General features: G+C 34.0%; 2 protein-coding genes and 1 pseudogene across 2 annotated transcripts; 2 read left to right on the forward strand and 1 right to left on the reverse strand.

Moving 5' to 3' along the window:
* The window catches only part of LOC132168479 (exonuclease 1-like), a 9,301-nt pseudogene extending 7,136 nt beyond the window's left edge, over nucleotides 1-2,165 (forward strand).
* Nucleotides 2,166-9,172: 7,007 nt separating this feature from the next.
* Nucleotides 9,173-9,791, reverse strand: LOC132172475 (protein S40-1-like). The gene has a single exon (XM_059583989.1). It carries the CDS (start codon nucleotides 9,751-9,753, stop codon nucleotides 9,367-9,369), a length of 387 nt encoding a protein of 128 aa, XP_059439972.1. The 5' UTR covers nucleotides 9,754-9,791; the 3' UTR covers nucleotides 9,173-9,366.
* Nucleotides 9,792-14,639: 4,848 nt separating this feature from the next.
* Nucleotides 14,640-17,782, forward strand: LOC132170807 (pentatricopeptide repeat-containing protein At4g18975, chloroplastic). Its single transcript, XM_059581920.1, has 8 exons — nucleotides 14,640-15,125; nucleotides 15,243-15,376; nucleotides 15,474-15,575; nucleotides 15,697-15,773; nucleotides 16,006-16,099; nucleotides 16,294-16,437; nucleotides 16,805-17,017; nucleotides 17,213-17,782. The coding sequence occupies exons 2-8, from the start codon at nucleotides 15,317-15,319 to the stop codon at nucleotides 17,411-17,413; spliced, it is 891 nt and encodes a 296-aa protein (XP_059437903.1). The 5' UTR covers nucleotides 14,640-15,125; nucleotides 15,243-15,316; the 3' UTR covers nucleotides 17,414-17,782.
* Nucleotides 17,783-18,467: the final 685 nt, after the last annotated feature.

Raw genomic sequence — 18,467 nt, forward strand, 5'->3', positions numbered from 1 at the left:
TTTAATAAGTTCTTATTTTATTTTCAGTTGTCATTCATTTTTATGGTGGTACATTTGAAACCTGTTATGGTCCCAGAGTACATCTATAAATGCTGAAAACATCTATTTAGTTTAGTTAAAATCTATATCTTTTAGTGAAGTCCAGCTTTAGGTTAATAGACTGTCAACTATATGCAGTAATCCCTCGAACTCGGTTCATGACAATATGTGAGAATTATGGGACTTCTGTTTAAAGGAATCATTATATGGCATAATGTTACGTTGCTTGCTTGCAAATGTGTTTGTCTAATGTGGCACATTCCTCTTATCAGATGAGCACCACTGATATATGCAATCCTCTTATCTTTGCACATAAGATAAAAGGAATCCTTCAAGACTCATCAGCTTCTAGAACGATTCCTTTTTTCATGATAGCATAAGATAAGAGGAATGTACATATAATTACGGTATTAACGTCATTGATGTTGAAGAATAGAAGCTCCCTTTATGTTGATTGATCAATGAATGCACATGAATTTCTTAAATGATGCCTGTAGTCAGGGTTGTGGCAGTGATCCATCAAAGAAAGCTTAAAATGGTACAACAAATGCAAGGTGGCTGGATTGATATGGTCCGTCCAATCACCGACATTGTGCAGGCCAGGGAAAGAACCATCTAATAGGAAGTTCGTTGCATTTGAGTTTGGGCTGGGAGTTAATACACTGATCAACTAGCATCTAAGATATTGAACATCTGCTATGATGAAGGTAGAAATGATAATAGAGAAACTTGTACTAAAAAGAGATAGTGAAAAGATATCCTGTGGAGGAATATAAAAGGGATGAATAGGATGCAGTCTATTGTATGGGAGGATAAACCATCCGGATGAGTAATTAAATAAAGAGAATAACTAAAGAGAGGATGGGAATCATATGGCTTTACAGAAACTGAAAGGGACGGAGAAGGGCCTTAAAGGCATAAGATGGAGAGACCAGAGGGAGAAATGAGGAGCTTCAGCTATCAGATTAGGAGGCAATACAGTAGAGCAAACTATAGAAGAATGTAAGGCACTGTTTGCATTGAGGAAAAAGAGAAAAATAAAAAATTAATGAATGGCATTACACAGAATATTTGACAAATATAGGTACATGGTTGCATGAACCTGCATTTGATTTTAGAGGTACATTAAGATTCTGTAAGTTGATTTGTGTAGCTAAGTTGTTTTCTTATTGAGTCATGCCTTCGTTGCTAAGTACTAAGGCTGGTCTGTTCTTGATTTTTTTAACATAGTAGAAAAGACATCTTGTATGTTTTTTTACTCTGATAATTGAGCTCTTAACCTTGACAAAAACATTTGATATGTTTCATTCCTTTTAGGTCACTCCGTTCCTGACTTCAGCGAAACATCTACAGAGACAAAAGCTGAAGAAGGAAAGTTTGGATCCAACATTTCCCATTTAAGCTGTTATTCAGAAATAGCAGAAAAATCAATGGAAAAATTTGTTTCAGTAATATCATCATTTAGATGCTCCTCATCTGGTTCTCGCGCCAGTGGTCTCCGTGCTCCTCTGAAAGATGTTCGGAATACTTGTACCAATAGGTAATATACCTTAACCTTGATGCCAAAATTTTATTGCTCTTGTGACTTTTACTACTAGCATCATGATCTTTAACTTGGTGTATTTTCATTGAAGGCCAACCGTTGGCAGAGACTTTAGCCAATTTGCATATGCACCAAAGACCAGGAAAACTGAATTAGCATCTCGCAGAGGCTGAATTTGGATTGTGTTTTGCATAATGTTTTTCGGTGGGATCCATCTAAGTTGCAACAGGTGCTTTAAAGTCTTTTTTCTTTTACTTTTTTTTTTTCTCTCTTTCCTTTATGTGGTTTTAAGTGGAACTCAATTTATTGTCCCTTGTTTATCTATCTACTATTGCTGTTTTCTTCTATTTTTATTGATTACTGTTTCCTTCTGTTTAGGCTCACTTGGCTCTGGGACTTGTTTTAGATTACTGGAGGCCTTTGGTTACATTGCCACAAGCCTCATCGATGTGTTTGTGTTTCTTAACCATATTTCTGTAATTTTTGACGTTTCTCTTGTTCTTATGCTTTAATTTGTGAAAAATTCTTTCTGATTGAAACAAATACAAAATGAAGTTGATTTCTCTACAATTGTCATTGTTCACCTTTATTGTGTTCAAATGTAAAAGATTTGTTTCAGTTCATGTTGTGCCATGTTCCATATAGTGTCATCGTTGAAAGCAAAATCTGCATTACAGCTGCTTGTTATCAACATTTTACCATTAATGTGATAATGACTATCCCAGTGGTTTTCTCTTTGAGCAATATCACCAGACATAACATGAGAAAACTACATGCAACAATAGGCTATGCTCAATTTTCCCTTTCATTATTTTGATGTTTTTTTGGATTCAATAATAGTTTTTGAGACATTGCCATTTCAATTCCTTGCCACATTTGAACAAGAAGCTTATCAAACTGCTCATTGTTCAATATCAGCGGAAAAATTATGAAATTGTTTCATTAGACAAGAGATCATTAAAACTAATGGACATATGAAATGAACACTACTGTGGTTGGACCACAACTAGATAGGCACTTGAGGCACACCAGCTTTGGAGTTTGATTCCATATTGGAGTTTTCATAAAGTTCATTGTAGTGCTAATTAACCTGTGCATATTCTCACTAGATAAGTCGCTTTTATTGGCTGTGCATCCCTCCGCTGGTTGTTGTCTCCATTAGAGATCTTAGTCCCCCTTCTTTTCATTTCTTTTTTGTAGCCCGTTATTTGTGTTTTTGTTAGTTCATTTGCCCTAAAAGAAAGTTCTTATATTGACATACGGAGAGCATAAGGCTTGCGGTGGCGGAACTACCCAAAATTTTAAAAATTTCTCTAAATTATATAATTTTTTTTTTTAATGAGATAGACCTTCCAAAATTAAATCTTTACCCCCATATAGCTATTCTCAGGTCAAAAAAAAGAAAAGATGATTTCATCAATAAGTTGGTTGGATTTGGAAGCATGTTTAGCCTATTCTACAATTAATCTCAGAGGATAAGGTTGGCAATTATAGACGTTTGAAATTGACATTGCAGTTAAGTATAGGAATGAAGATGATTCTTTCATTCATTCAATTATCTAAGAAAGTCAATTAATCTTATCTGAAATGTACTTTGTCAAATACGACATTTATGAAGGATAAGGTATTTGGAAGTGTTACTCAATAAATTAATATCTAAAAACAGTGATGAGGATTGAAGATGTCAAAATCAATTTATACCTAACACCCAAACACGGCCTTAATACTTCAAAACTTCCTGGAGTGCACTCCAACGGCATCCACTACAGCATCCCATGGGCAACTCCTCGTATGTGCAACACGTAGCACCATCGCTTTCCATGTGTATGTATGTATGTATGTATGTATGGGTTTTCACTCCTTTTGTATGATATGATATGATACCTACATCAACCTTACTCAAAGGGTTTTCTCTCTAAGGAATACGGATAATGCCACCAAATTATTCTGTGGACCTCAATCTTCTTGCCAACCACATCAACCCTTACTCAAAACAACTCTTTTGATAGAGAAATGCCGATAAAAATGCGGTTTTTAGTACTGATATTATGTTAAATTAGGTTGAAGGAAATTCTTTCGGCAAAGTCTATTGACTTCAGAACATATAATTCTAATATTAATGTTTTTTTTTTTTTTTTTTTAACATGTCCGCGGGAATGGAGATTCGAACTAGTGACCTCTAGTAATAATCACATACTATAAAATACATGTGATAGTCACATACTATAAGAACATATATCACGTGCTCTGTTAATCATATTAACAGAGCAAACCTCTAGTAATTTTGTGATCGCCTTAAGCAATACATGTGAAAAAACTGTACAAGCAAACTTTGAGCAATACGCCTTCTGTTTGGATAGATAAAGGTTTCATTAACGATCCAAACAGAAAATTATTGAAAATCTAGATCTCAAACTAATCCAAATCTAAAAATCCTAATCATCACATCCCAACAACCACAGTTTTGGACCAAAAAGATCAGAAAACTTTCATTATATTGCTTGGATTTGATTGAGTCAGCAAAAGTAACAATATAAGATCAATTTGACTTTCATCTTTTCATCATTCCTAATTATAATTAATTAATGGTTTATATTTTATTAGTTGCAGTTTGTTCAACTTTATGACATGTTAAATAGTCGTTGAACACGTGGCACTGACACATGATGGGGACCTGGCGATCCACACGTGGCCTCGATGTCATGGATTTTGTTTGGATTCGGATCCAGAAATTAATTGTGTCGTTGTACTAAATCATTGGTTCATTGTTGTAACTTGTAAGTTACAATAATACTAAATAAATAAATCATTAATATATATGATTGTCTACTTATGTCTTTAATGCAAGTTGTTTTTTATTTTATTTTATTTTTTTAAAATCATTGATGTCTTTTATTTAATTGAAAAAAAAAATGGGTTTAAAGAAACAATAGGTGTTTAAGTTTTTAGTTGTACCAAAGTCATCTATGAATTGAGAAATTCAATGATTATAACAGATTTAGGTGAATTTAATTTTCACAACTAGTTTCTAGTAGGGCTTGGACTTTAAAACAAGTTACAATTAATAAATGAATTGTCCTATTCATCTTTGGTAATTTTCTCATAATCTTCTGTTTTGCTATTTCGTTTAGGTTTCTTTTGGTTAGTCTCTCAGCGGATGATGAAGAATAATGCTAAAAATTACATTTTTATTTTATAATTATTTCACAATACTAATTTGACAGTTTTATTCAAATCTTGGATCAATAGTTAAAAAAAAAAATCAAAAGATTGGCGGAAACTATATATCGTATAAATATTGTGCGATAATTCTTAAAGGAGCCGGAAGATTCGTAATGCTAAAAGAGATCCTAATTTTGAGGCCCATGGTCTTGCAAAGGCGGCCGTCATTCAAATCATGAATATGGTATGGATCTAAGAAATTCCTGAGGGTATTCGTGATAATCCTAAGGATACTCTAGTTTTCTTCAGTTTGAATGAAGAATGAAATTTTGTCAAAAAATAAAAAATAAAAAATTATGTGATAATTGTTGGATAAGATTGTACTGATTCTAATTTCCCTTCTTTAGATTCAACTCAAGAAAAATTAAAAAAAAGGTCAAATAAAGTGCATACTTTCTATGGGTTTGAATCATTCAATGGGATTAAAAATGTAATTGACTGAGACTTACAACATATATTGCACTGCTAATAAAAAAAAAAAAAAATTAAATAATTTAGTTAGGGTTTACAATTTACATGTATGTCTTTTTCTCTCATAGTCGATCAAAATGGACTCTTCAAGAAATGCAAATGATGTGGAAAGATGTGGTAATAAAAAATCTAAATGTTATTTTCATTATACAACATGCTACTAAAATAGAAACATATATAAAATTCTTGATAGTCCCAAATAATTAAAAATTTCCAACATGATTATTTATTAATAACATTTCTCTCAATGAAATTAAGAATTCGATCAACTTTCACATTAGAATTCTTGACACGCAAAAACAAAAAAAAAAAATCTTTATGGTTATATCTAAAAATGTCCAAATTCTCAATTTAAAAACCATTTAGATTTTTTTCTAGACTAAGCGAGAGAAAATTCTTTAAATTCAATCTATTAAATTGACATTTATTGTTAAAGCGTGTGATTCTTACATGAAATTTAATTTTTAATAATACACCTAAAAATTCCACACTCTAAAACCAACTAAAAATATATAAACTAATTTTAGTAGAGATTATCACACATCAAAACAAATGAGAGGCAGATCAGCAGATCTACGCCAAATAGACTCAAAATTTAAATTTGTTGTTTAATTTGAAAATTAGTCATAGGTTAACGGATTTTGTTTGAGTCTAAAATGTAATACGTCATCTTTATCGCTTGTAATTTCGTAGCTTTGGCTATGATTACTTTAAAACTTTTATTCTATATTATTTAAGTTTTATACTCATTTATCAATGAATGAGACTGAAATTCCTTTTTAAAAAAAAAAAAAAAAACAAGTGAGAGGTGAATTGAAATTTGTGCCACAATTTCAATCAATGAATGAGACTGAAATTCCCTTTAAAAAAAAAAAAAAAACAAGTGAGAGGTGAATTGAAATTTGTGCCACAATTTGCCAAATTTAATAGTAAAGTAATTAAATAATTAATGAATGCCAATAAATAAGTGCTCAGAAAAATAAAAAAAAGAAGGGCAGTACCATTATTGCAATAATGCTACCCTATACAGCTACAGTGTCAGCCATGATCAACCTCCATATGCCAGAATCCCGGGGGGGCATTTTGTGGTTGCAGATATAAAAATTAATTGATTATTGCCCCTAAATTAATGGCCATACCCCAGTTTTCAGACCTTTTCCTTTGTCTTTACGATATAGGGTTTTTTTTTTTAATTAATTATTTATTATTATTTCAATTTAATGAACTGTGTGGATTCTTTGTATTGCAAATTTGAAAGAATTGTAAAGGTTCTTAATTGGGGAACATAATCCTCTCTGGTTCTTGTAAATGAGAGAGCAGATTTGTCCTTTCATATTTTGAAAAACAAATAAGAGAAAAGGGGTACGGGAGGCTTGGAGCAGCGACAGAACTAGAACTTTGAGTAAGGGGGAGGAAATTTATTTTTGAGAGCTTACCTTATATATATATATATATATATAGATATATATTTTATGGGTGTTTTAAATTTTTGGAGGCTCAAGCCTGTTGAGTTATCCTACAATATGGTTGTGGAAGGGACTGATGGTCAGTTTATAAATATGCGAGAAAACCTCACCTCTTAACCTAGCTTTTGGAGTTGAGATAGACTTAAGACTATCTAACACTGGTATCAAAGCCCGAGTTTACCAATAAGTTTCGGTCCAACAGTTTATGGAAGAAATGGGTTATCGCTGCTCCGACTCAAGGCCCGATGTGTGAGGGAGAGATTGTTGGGATTATCCCACATCGGTTGTGGAAGGGGCTAGTTGTCACTTTATAAGTGTAAGGGAAAGCCTCACCTCTTGAACTAGCTTTTAGGTTGAGAGAGGCCCAAGACCATCTCACAAAGCCCCCTAAGTTTCGCCCCGAAAAAAAAACTTGTTTAATACATAGTAAAAAAGAGAGGAAGGATTTTAGCCATAAAATTTGTGGAGTGTGAAAGGTAAGTTTTTCTCTCTTAATTAGCCATTATATTCGTAAGCCATTTTACTACTATAACGAGGGGAAAAAAAATGAAGAAGCCTTTGTTACTACATTTCCTTTCACACTGCGCAAGGCGTTCGGATTTGTGCAATGTGAAAAGAAATGTAATTTTATTGTTATATATTTGAGTTTTGTTTTTTTTAATATTTTCAATTCTTTGTGCTATGTGAAAAGCCACGTTGATCATAAAACCAAGAAAGAATTTGATTTGAGAGTAGACTTCAACTAGTAATTTGAGGGGCGAAAAAATGATTTGGGGTGGACGAAAAGTGAAATATTAGGGATAGAAGTGGATTTAATAAGTGTTTTTTTTTAAAGACTTTTAAAAATTCTTGTGTCCCCCAAGCATGTATGTGCTTCCGCTCCTGGTTTGAGGTACCAGAACAAATAAGCTTTACGCTTTAGACAACTTGAAAACTTCCTCAAAAACCCTGAAATCCGAGCTCCCGGCACCTCTCTCTCCATCTCTCATTTTTTGTCCGAATTCTAATAAATATATTAAATCTCCTTGATTAGGGGGCATGTTTATAAGTAGAAGCTACCTTAAATAAACAAAAGGAAACTATGTTGGTCACTCTTAGGATCCCAAAAATTCTGTTGTCACACTGTCTCCTAAAGGTGATAGACTCAAAGATCAAAAATTAATTGATTATTGTTGTCCTTGTTGTATTAAAAATAAACAAAAAATTAAATTATATTAATTAATTATGGGGGGCCCCAAAAATCGGGTGTTATCTAGTGCTTACAAGTTACAAACCCATAATAATTATTAATTTATTATCTAATATAAAGGATCAACCTCGAATTTCAACCCTTTGCTTTTTTTTTTTTTTTTTTGGAATATTAAAAAAATATAATTATATAAATATAACACTTTCTAATTTCTATTGCTAATAAAAAATAAACCCTAATCACTTTCAATCTACTCTAATAACGGAAAAGGCACGTGCCCCTTTACTCCTCTTGAGAGAGCGTGATCTGGATTTGTCTCAAAGCTTTGTCTCATCTATGTTATATAAGATCAAGTCAATTTCATTAACAAAAATTAAAATCCTTTTTCTTTTCTCCTCTTGTCAATTTCAGTATGTTAAATTCAATTGTTTGACTCCATCAAATAATTAATAAAATTTCTATTCTTATTACTTAAAAAAAAAAAAAAAAAAAGAAGAGAAAGTAAACCAAAGAAAAAAAATATTTTGACGTGACATAAAATGTTTTTACTGGGCTTCTTAAAAGAGCGTTATCAAATTAGACTACAATCTTTTGACAAAGCTATATATGCAACATGAGAATTAATGTGCTATATACAAAGGCGAGGATTTTGTGTAATTAGACAGTCCAAATAACGCAGAAACTTAGACAACTTAAAAGAAAAGAGTTACGAATCAAACTCACCTGTCTTTTACAACTTAAAATATGATATTTACTTACTCGTAGTAGTGTTGAATATTGTAAAAGGGATTTTAAGAAAGCGTGGTCAAACTAGAGTAAGTTTTTTTTGCAAGGCTAAGCAACATGAGAAAAAAGGTGAGGGTTTCATTTTCTGGTAGTTAAGCTGTTCAAATAACACAGAAATTTAAACAATTTTTTAAAAAAGGCTGCAAATCAACTCCGTGCAACTTAAAATGCGACTCGAGACTGGTGAACCCCACACACCAAGACAAAAAAAAAGAAAAAGAAAAAAAAAAGGAGGGTGTTAATGTTGGACTATATCCAAGACTAGACAAAGCTCCAACTGAGTAAAAGCAGTGGTGCATTGTGGTGGACACTGCAAATTCATGAAGGAGAACCAGAAAAAACCCCAACAGTAATAATAATAATAAAAAATAAATAAACCCTTAAAAGACAAAAACATCAATTACATACAATTAAAAAAAAAAAAAAAAAAAGAAATTCCACTTCCTTACCCCAAATTTTATTTTCTATTTACAATGAATGATAGTCCCAAATCACTAAAAAAAATTATATATATATATAAATAGAAATAGGAACAAGTGGAAAATATATTTCCTTTTTCACTCTGATTTTTCCTTTCACTTCTTAAAAAAAAAAAAAAGGGAGCCGTAAACATGGCTTATACGTCATGGTTATATGGATTCAATCAATGGTCACGTTTCTAAAAACCCAGTCATCCTAAGAATTGAATTTCGAACTTGGCTTAAATCCCGGCCCTTGAGGGTTCTCCCGTTGCCGGTGCACACCGAGAAGGCCATTTTCCCGGCGATTCTCCGCCCAATGATGACATGTGGCGGCACCACTTCCCCGTCATCCGATTCCTCTTCCAGGTCATCGCTATCCGTCCGGCGGAATATGCTATACCTATCCGGAATATTTACAGGCACCGAGTTTGCCATTCTCTTCTCCTTCTTCTCGCAGTACTCGTACGACGCGCCGCGTGTGGTACGACGATCCATTTCTTGGCAACAACTGTCGTTGCTGACGTGGTCGGGGAAAATAACGTCGGATTCTTGGAGTTCCTGGAGGTGTTTGGCCATAGGAAAATGAATGAGAAAATGAGAGAGAAAAATTGGGATTGAGGAAATGTAACAGTGCGAAAGGGAAATCAGGGTGGGGTTTTATAGGGCTGGGGGGTGGGGAGAGAATCCGAATCGTAGTGAGTACACTTTGATTGTTTGTGTTGTGAGATGGCGTCACCATAAAGGCGTTGAGTGTGGTCCCCGCTTTCCCTCTATTAAATTATTGTATTTGTTTTGTGTGTGTATTTCTCTCTCTCTTGTCTGTCCAGCTAACTTATTTAGTCGGCTCATTTTCTTGTGGCTCACGGATTGTCTGGCTGGCTGCTAATAATCCCACTGGCGACTTCGATCATGACTAAATTGGCTTGGCTTTAATTGAGTTGTATTAGTACGCGTGTTTTGCGGTTCAATCGCTACACGCAAGTGCATGTCTATTATTGTGGACTTTTATGTATGTATGTGTGTTGTTTTAAATCACTCTTTCAATGTTGATAGGAATTATTTGTAATGGTGTTGTCATTCTCTTCTTTTTATTAATCATAGTGTTGTCATTTTCTTTTTAGTGCAAATGATGTACAATTTTGTTTTATTATATTATGAGTAATGTTTCAAAAAAACATTTTTAAAAATTAAAATCCAGTGCATCGACTAACGTAAAATAAGTGTGATCTATTTATTAGTGTGCAGAGATGGAACCGGGGACATCTGGGACCATGTCTTTTCGATTTCTTTCTTAAAAGTTTTATATATGTATATATACGTGCGCACCTAAAAATTAGCATAACCTTATTTAAAATTAGATTTAGTCTCTCGTTCATACTTTTGTTCCTCATTAGAATTTTGGTTTCGTCTCTAATAGTATTATGATTATAATTTCAGTCTCTTTAAGGATGGATTAAGCTCTATCAAATGTGTATGATATATATATATATATATATATATATATCTCCTAGTTAAAAGCTTTGATAAACTTTCTATATCTCCTAGTTAAAAGCTTTGATAAACCAAGAAAGTTTATACAACTAATTAATGTAAGAAACATATTGCTTTGCTTGTTAAGTTTTTTTAATTATTTCTTTTGTATTTTCTTTCTAACATTCAAATTAAAACATAAAATATTCATAGAACATTTTTTCAAGCAATAAAAAAAAATTAACAAACAGAGCCTTATTCACTGTGTCCCTAATCCAATTGTCCTCCAAAAAAAAAAAATCCAATTGGGCTCTTAAGATAATAGAAAGAAGAGTATAATTAATGAATAGTCGAATGTGTAGTAATAAAGAAAAGACTTGACTTTTACATAAAAGACAAGAATAGAGTCGGTAGGCCTTGGTTACCAATGAAGCCGAGCTGACTGTAAACGGTGTAGGAGTAAAGCGTTTAATGGTCCCTCCAGCGCGGCGCATCCGACGGCTCCTGATCCGCGTCAGAGGTGGGGTCCGCCTATTGTTATCCACCACCTTGGCTCCAATCGGGAGGGAAATGGATTTTCGAACACGACAAACCATTAGTGGCCCGACACGTGGGCCGTTAGTGACGGGAATCTGAATTATTCCTGTAACACGAACACGTTCGTTCACCACCGTATTCGTTTTCGTGCAAGTCATTGTACAAAGGCTAGGAGGAGTAGGGGGGGTTTTGTTTTGTTTTGTTTATTTATTTATTTATTGTTTTTTTTTTAATTAATTAATTTATTTATTTATTTGTGAAGTGTTTTAATTTGGTGAAGCAATGTGTAAAAAGTCTTCTAAAGGGATAAGTCACGTTTGTTTAGGAAGCAAACAAAAACAATTAAGTCAAGGGAGTGAAGGTTTTGGCTTTTGGGCTTAGGAGAAAATTGTGTGCAAGTGTGAAGTTCATAGATTTTTAGGCATTTAGCTTCTCCAAGTCAAAAAAGAAGAAGAGATTTATATAAAAATATGGATTGCTTTTCCTTTCTTCTTTTCTGGTCCAAACATGTCATTACGAATGGTAAGGAAAGTTTTTTCATGCATACATACATTTTCAATAGAAAAATTAAATGGCTGAAGCCTGAAATGGCATATATAGTCAAAGATTGTTTATTTGTGTGTATTAGAAAGATGAAAACGGGTAGGCAGAATATTAATAAAATGATTAAATTTATTATTTTTATTAACTTTTTGATTTTTTGGATAACCAGTTAATATTTGACAGTAAATTATAATAGAGTTTTTGAGTTCGAATATTAAGTTCATTATTTTTTACCAGCTTAAATTTTTGAGATAATCGATAAATAATTATCACAGTGACTTTTTATGGGTTTAATCTTCCGAAATGAATGATAATTCAAAATAGTATTAAAAAAAAGACCATGAATACGAAGGAGAATGATTCTTTCAATTTCAAAGGAAATTGAGAGGAGTCGGTCCTTATTTTTACAAGGGTAAAATGATCTAAAAAAAAGTGAAATGACCATTCTACCATTGTAAAATTAGGGGCCGACTTTTCTTCATTTTCTTTGAAGTGGAGAGGATCCGGGTCCGAATATACGAAACATTGAGCTTTTATGCGGAAAAAATTGGGATTTGAAAAAAAGAAAAAAAAAAAAAAGAAGAAGAAGCATAAAATAGAAATAGATACGTGTAGGGAGGAGATGGAGAGAGGTGGTCCAACGGAAAACCTACACATTCCAGAAGTCTTGCCTTAAAGTGGGTACTTGACGTATATATACTCTTTTCATTGAAAACGACTGCAGCTTTTCGAGGTGTCCTTTTTTTTTTTATTATTATTATTATTATTATTATTATCCTGCTAGATATTTCCTTGTTAAATTTGGAGGGCTAGTGAAAATGACTTGAAGCTCATCTCATCTCAGATTTGTGGTTCATATTTCATCATTTCTGTACGTTCCCCCTTCTCATCGTTTTCAATATTCGCCACCACTTACGTACCGTTGGTAGGTTAAATTCATATCAAATGAACAAACGAAACTATTAATGCAGATTTTTGGACAGTCAGACGGGTGACGGGTTGCTTGTAAGACCAAGGAAAAAGCTACCGTGACGAGAATGGGGGGGGGGGGGAAGGCAAACCCTGTAGAAAACGTTATTCTTTTCTTAGAGTTTTGGTTAATGATGATGAGGAAATAGAAAAAGAGTTTTCAATTCATGGTGTAAGAATGAAGGATAATTTTTGGTCTGGTTGAGATTCTAAGAAACGTATGATTGTGCATGCAATCATGAGTTAGAAAAATGCCAAATTTGAAATCGTTTTCTAGTGGTTAATTAATTAATAATATTGAAGATGCATGCTTAATGATGCATATCGTTTTGTTTAATTGATTTGTTTCGGATATTCCGGGCGTCAACATGAACTAGCTAGCTAGAACGTACATTCGGTTTATGTATTGTGTGGTTTAATAAAACTCCAAGGTATATTCCTTATAATATAAGAAAGGAAACCTTATAACAAAAATAAGTGCGCATGGTTTTAAAGTGAATTTATATAAATCTTTGTAGTTTACTTTTATAACAAAATGATTATTTTGTATGAATTCTGTCCTTTTTTTTTTTTTTTTTTACAAAATTATAACAAAACCATCCTATTGCCCTTAAAGGTGGTTTGACCCTGACCCACTCCCATTATCCTTAAAGAATCGTTTGGTCATCTCCAATGATCGGTTTTAGGGGTAACCAAATTATTCCCAAGTTATGAGGATGGTTCAGACACTTTAGAATGTCAGTTTTATGAAGTGAATCAAGTGATTGACCAACTCTAAAATTATGAGAGTGGTTTAACCACCCCTATAATGGACCGATGGGGGTAATTGAACCATCTCAAGCTATAGAATGTTTTTATTTTTTTTTGGTAAGTACACTTCAACAATGAAAACAAGCTAAAAAACAACAATGCCAAAACAACAAAATAGAAGAAATTACAAGCAGAAAGGAGATGGGGTCTTTGCCACCACAAATAGGGATAGATGGGTGAACATGAAAGTAAGTGAGAATATAGCCGGAGTGAGATCTAGTTGTGGCTCAATAAACCTAGCCTTCCAAGAGAAAGAGGTTAGAATGGAAGAGATAGAGTTTGAAATAAGATCAACAATTTTCCATTCTTGCGCAAATAGGTGGTTGTTGACCACTTGAGAATCACCTTCTAAAGTGAAGTTTAAGAACTTGAGAGAGATTGTCAGTGAAGTTGCTAGGCAGGCAACAAGGGCCTCGCCAAAGTTGGGATCACAAGAAGGCCTAATTTGAGATAACACCTTTAATATTTTGATGTTGGAATCACGGCATACTGCAACTTGAGCCGGGAAAGAATCCAGGATGACAGTATCAAAATTTATTTTGAAAGAACGAAAAAAGGCGATGGGATCCATTTTTCAACTTGAGTGGAAGAGGGAACTTTCCAAGCATCAAGGTGCTTAATTAAGAGCTATTTTCTTGTTGGAACCAACCAAATACATCAAATCTGGAACGATTTCATCATCGTTTTGATTTTTGAGTGATCAGCTAACTCTAGAATCGGTCAGAGGAGTGTGGCCGAACTGCCCTTAAAAGCCTTTGGGATGGTTCAGTCACCCCAAAACGAGCCTAAGGGGGTGGCCGACCACTATTACATTAAACTTTTTATTTGTGGGTAAGCCTATATAATTTCATTCGATACAATTTCATGATTAAAAGAAATAGAAGTGTTTTTTTTTTTTCACCAGAAAACTATAAAAGTAAATCTTTTTTTTTTTTTAAAAAAAAAAAAAAAAAATCTTTGGTCGGACCAACACACAATGCACCTCCTTTACATAAAAAGGCCTGAAGAAAACTAGGCCCATTATACTAGTGAGTAGTGGCCCACGTTTTCACAGCCCAAATCTTAAACCCATCCTCAAAGCGATCAAAAACCCACATAAAAGCTACAGGCCTCAGATGTATGAACTTCTAGAGAGAGAGAGAGAGAGAGGGAATACTGGGTCTTGGAGCAATGGCTTGGTGTCGTCCTGAGCGGGACTGAAAGTGGGGTTTTTTTTTCCTGAACTGCTTTGGACGTCGGTTCTGTTCTTGTTGGTGGTGGGGGATTTGATTGAAACCTCTGAAACTTCCATTGTTGCTCTCTCTGTCTCACCAGGAACTGTGAAGTGGAGTGCTTTTTTGTTTGTGGAACCCAGGACAAAGACGAGAGAGAACCGAGAGATTTTTTTTTTTTTTAATATATATATTTGCTTAACCCACGACATTATTTCATTTAAAAAGGCAAAATTAAATCTCAATCGTCCATATAACTGCAGCAGATTGCTGTGAATTTTTTGTTTTCACTGCATGGATGCCGGATTCTTCAGCTTCTTCCAAGTTCGCATTTGAATTGAAGGAGGCTCTTCTGCTTGCTTCCCTAGCGAAAAACCCAACTGGGTTTTCGTTTTCTCGAACAATAAGGTAATCTTTCCTCTTTACAATTTATCTTGTTGAAAATGAGAGTGAACCCATTTTACTCCACTATGTAATCGTCTCGTCTCCCTCATATGCTTTTGATTTCCTACTTTCAAAACAAAGAGACAACACACACAAATGTTCTTCCCAACATGTTCGGATCTTGGGTTGGAGTTGCTTGATTGAAGAAGAGGACAATGATGATAATTGTCAGTACCAGAAATTCATATTGTTTCTCCTCATTGGGAATAAGTCAGGTAAATGGTTGGGTTCGAAATTATTATTATTATTATTTTTGTGTTGCCTCCTTATTGTAGAGGCTTATCATCTGCACTTCTTATGTGGCCTCATCAGGTTAAGAAAACTAAGGTGGAGTTATTGTGGGGCCCGAGGCTCTCAAATTGCAGGTTTTTGTTCCTGCAAAAGGCAACAAGGGCTATTTTCCTCACTGCAAAGGCAAGCAAGAAGAATTAAGTACAGTTTCTTAAATTTATTTTTTCCTAAAAATTGGAATTATTTGAACTAGAGCCCATTTATTTATTTGTTTACATATTCAACTTTTACCTGTAACATGTAGGCAACAAAGACTCCCCATGTCAAATGCTCCCTCAATCATGGTGGAGAACTGGGAAATAATTCCAAAGCTCTTGAGAAGTAGGCTATTTCTCTTCCTTCATATTTATGAAAAGTTTCTTCTTTTCATAATTTATACAGCACTTTTGCTCAATTTATTTTAATCGTTTTTCTTTATTGCCTAAATCTTTGGTTGTGCTTTAACTCTGAATGAAAAATGTCAGCCTAGTTCCTTGGGGATAGTCATCACTGCTATTGTTATTTTCCAGATTTCCATTATTGCTTCATTTAGGTTTTCTTCACTCGAGTGCAGGAAAATAATAAAGGTTGGAAAGGGAGAGCATCACTTGTGGAAGAAAAAAGATTCAGCTGGGTCTGGGCAGAAGGCACTTAGTCTTGTTAGAATTGTATGTTAATTGATCGTTTCTTGTGTTTCACCTATTTGTTTTGTCCTTTCAAGTTTTTGGTAAACCTTAAGGACAAAGGCTTTTAGGTTTTAAACTACTAGTTTGGATAGTATTCAAGTACTTGAACAAGAAGTAGAAGTGCTAAATTCTGTCTAACTTCTGTAATTGGCCGGGTGTACATTTCGAAATGGCAGGTTTCTGGACTTCCTAATGAAAAAGAAGCTGTTTATGGAGCATTAGATAAATGGATTGCTTGGGAGACAGAATTCCCTTTGGTTGCAGCAGCTAAGGCTTTAAAAATCTTAAGGACGAGGAGGCAATGGAAGCATGTAATTCAAGTATGAGATTTGTACACTTCGTGTTTGACATTTATTGTTGTTTATCTGTGGTAGCATTTAGCAACCTGCATATACTCTATTACTGCATTCTAATTGTAGATGATATTTATGATATCCTAGCCCGTGATTACCTAATAGGAGGATTTTTTATGAAATTAATTTCGGATCAAATCTTTGAGCCAAAAAGGCGTAGGATTATACCAATTGTAATGCCCCCCAATTATAATTAGTTTGAGCCAATTATGTGATATTTCGTAGGCCTAGGATCAAATCTTAAGGCTAGTCTTCTTTATAATCATGTAAAAATGTATATCAATTATGTGATATTTCCTGCTTATATAGTGATTACTAATCCTTGGTAACCCAGGTGGCCAAGTGGATGTTGAGCAAAGGTCAAGGAGCAACAATGGGAACGTATGACACCCTTCTGCTAGCATTTGACATGGATCAGAGAGTAGATGAGGCTGAATCGTTGTGGAACATGATTTTGCACATACATACACGCTCTATCTCGAAGTGGTTGTTTTCTAGGATGATCTCTTTGTATGATCATCATAGCATGCAAGAGAAGATAATAGAGGTATAAGATTGCTATCTCACTTGCTGTGTCAAACCTTGCAAACAGTCTGCATGAAAACTGGATCTGATGTCTCTGTTCTGTTTTTCTAATATATATATTTTCCTTTTGAATTTTGTGTAGTGTTGGAGATAATTTACATAAAGAATTACTACTATGACAGTTCTAAACTATAAATTTTCTTTATGAAAAATTCAGGTTTTTGCAGATATGGAGGAGTTGGGTGTAAAACCAGATCAAGACACCGTCAGGAGAGTGGCACGTGCCTTTCAGAATCTAGGTCAAGAAGAGAAGCAGAAGCTGGTTCTTAAAAGATACAAGTCTAAGTGGAAATATATCCACTTCAAAGGCGAACGGGTGAGAGTGAGAATGGATGTGTCGGATGAAGATGATGCTTGAACCAATTATAGGGAGAACTTACAGCATTGAGGCACACGACGTCTGTTTTTCCCAGTTCGGCCTTGCTAACTAGAGAGTATTTGTATTTGGCTGGAATGCAATGCGCGAAATTTTGAAGATGGTTTTAGTTTGATGATAGAGTTAAAAAGTTATTATGTACAAATCTCTTTATGTTTAGATGACTGCTCACAATAGTCTTCTATTTTCTTTCTTAGAGTTATTATATTTGTTTCTTGTTCTTCTTCTTAGTTGGTTGTCTCTTATGTATATTCTCTATATGCTAGGGTTGTGCCCCGCTGCATTTTCTTTGAATTACTTGTAAAAATACTAGAGAATATTATAATTGAAATTTTATGGATTTTGCAGCTAGAGTTGAACAGCTTGAACTCCCCTTCAGGGTTGAGAATAGAGGCGTTCTTATTTGAACTTTGCTTCTTTTTAAGGTAACGAGAAGCTGTACCAAATTATTTTTCCAACTTCCTCCTTTACTTGCATGCTTCTTTCACCTTCAAGTTGGTAAGCATTTTTCACTGAAAATTCCCAATTCGAATTACCAATCCACAATAATTGTGTATTCCGATTAAGACACAATAATTTGTGTCTTCATGCTTCTCTGCCAAGCATCCTAATTGAAGGTGCATTGAAGGGAGAGGTCATTTATTTTTTCAATGCAGCTTTAGCAAACGGGTTTGGTTGGCAAATTTGAGTAGTGTTTAATAGATGACACCCTACTGAATGGGAAGAAATCATAGATAAAGGTGTGAAAGAATGGAAAGGAAAAGGGCTGCAAGCAGTATTATTCAGGCTGTGTCTAAAATATCAGACATGATAACCAAGTGAGAACAGAAGAGAAGCGCTCTTCTGTTCTCAAAAGATTTGTTTGGAAATAAGAATGCTAGTTGTGTCTAAAGGCAAATTTCAGAGAAGCAGAGTAAATGAAGCTTTATAAACTTTCAGTTCTAGCAAAAAAAAAAAAAAAAAGCGCATAAGTTACAAATTATGTATTGAATCTGATCCAAAGCCTTTCTTTTCATTGTTTATTTGTATTGTGTTA

The sequence above is a fragment of the Corylus avellana genome, chromosome ca2 (genome assembly GCF_901000735.1).
Source record: "Corylus avellana chromosome ca2, CavTom2PMs-1.0".
NCBI classification, from domain to species: domain Eukaryota; kingdom Viridiplantae; phylum Streptophyta; class Magnoliopsida; order Fagales; family Betulaceae; genus Corylus; species Corylus avellana.

What these genes read in the sequence shown, in the direction of transcription:
- LOC132172475 (XM_059583989.1), bottom strand. Translation starts at nt 9,753, where the DNA reads ATGGCCAAACACCTCCAGGAACTCCAAGAATCCGACGTTATTTTCCCC.
- LOC132170807 (XM_059581920.1), top strand. Translation starts at nt 15,317, where the DNA reads ATGATGATAATTGTCAGTACCAGAAATTCATATTGTTTCTCCTCATTG. An exon ending in AATTCCAAAGCTCTTGAGAA is followed by an intron (nt 15,774 to 16,005) that starts GTAGGCTATTTC and finishes ACTCGAGTGCAG; the next exon opens with GAAAATAATAAAGGTTGGAA. An exon ending in TGCAAGAGAAGATAATAGAG is followed by an intron (nt 17,018 to 17,212) that starts GTATAAGATTGC and finishes TGAAAAATTCAG; the next exon opens with GTTTTTGCAGATATGGAGGA.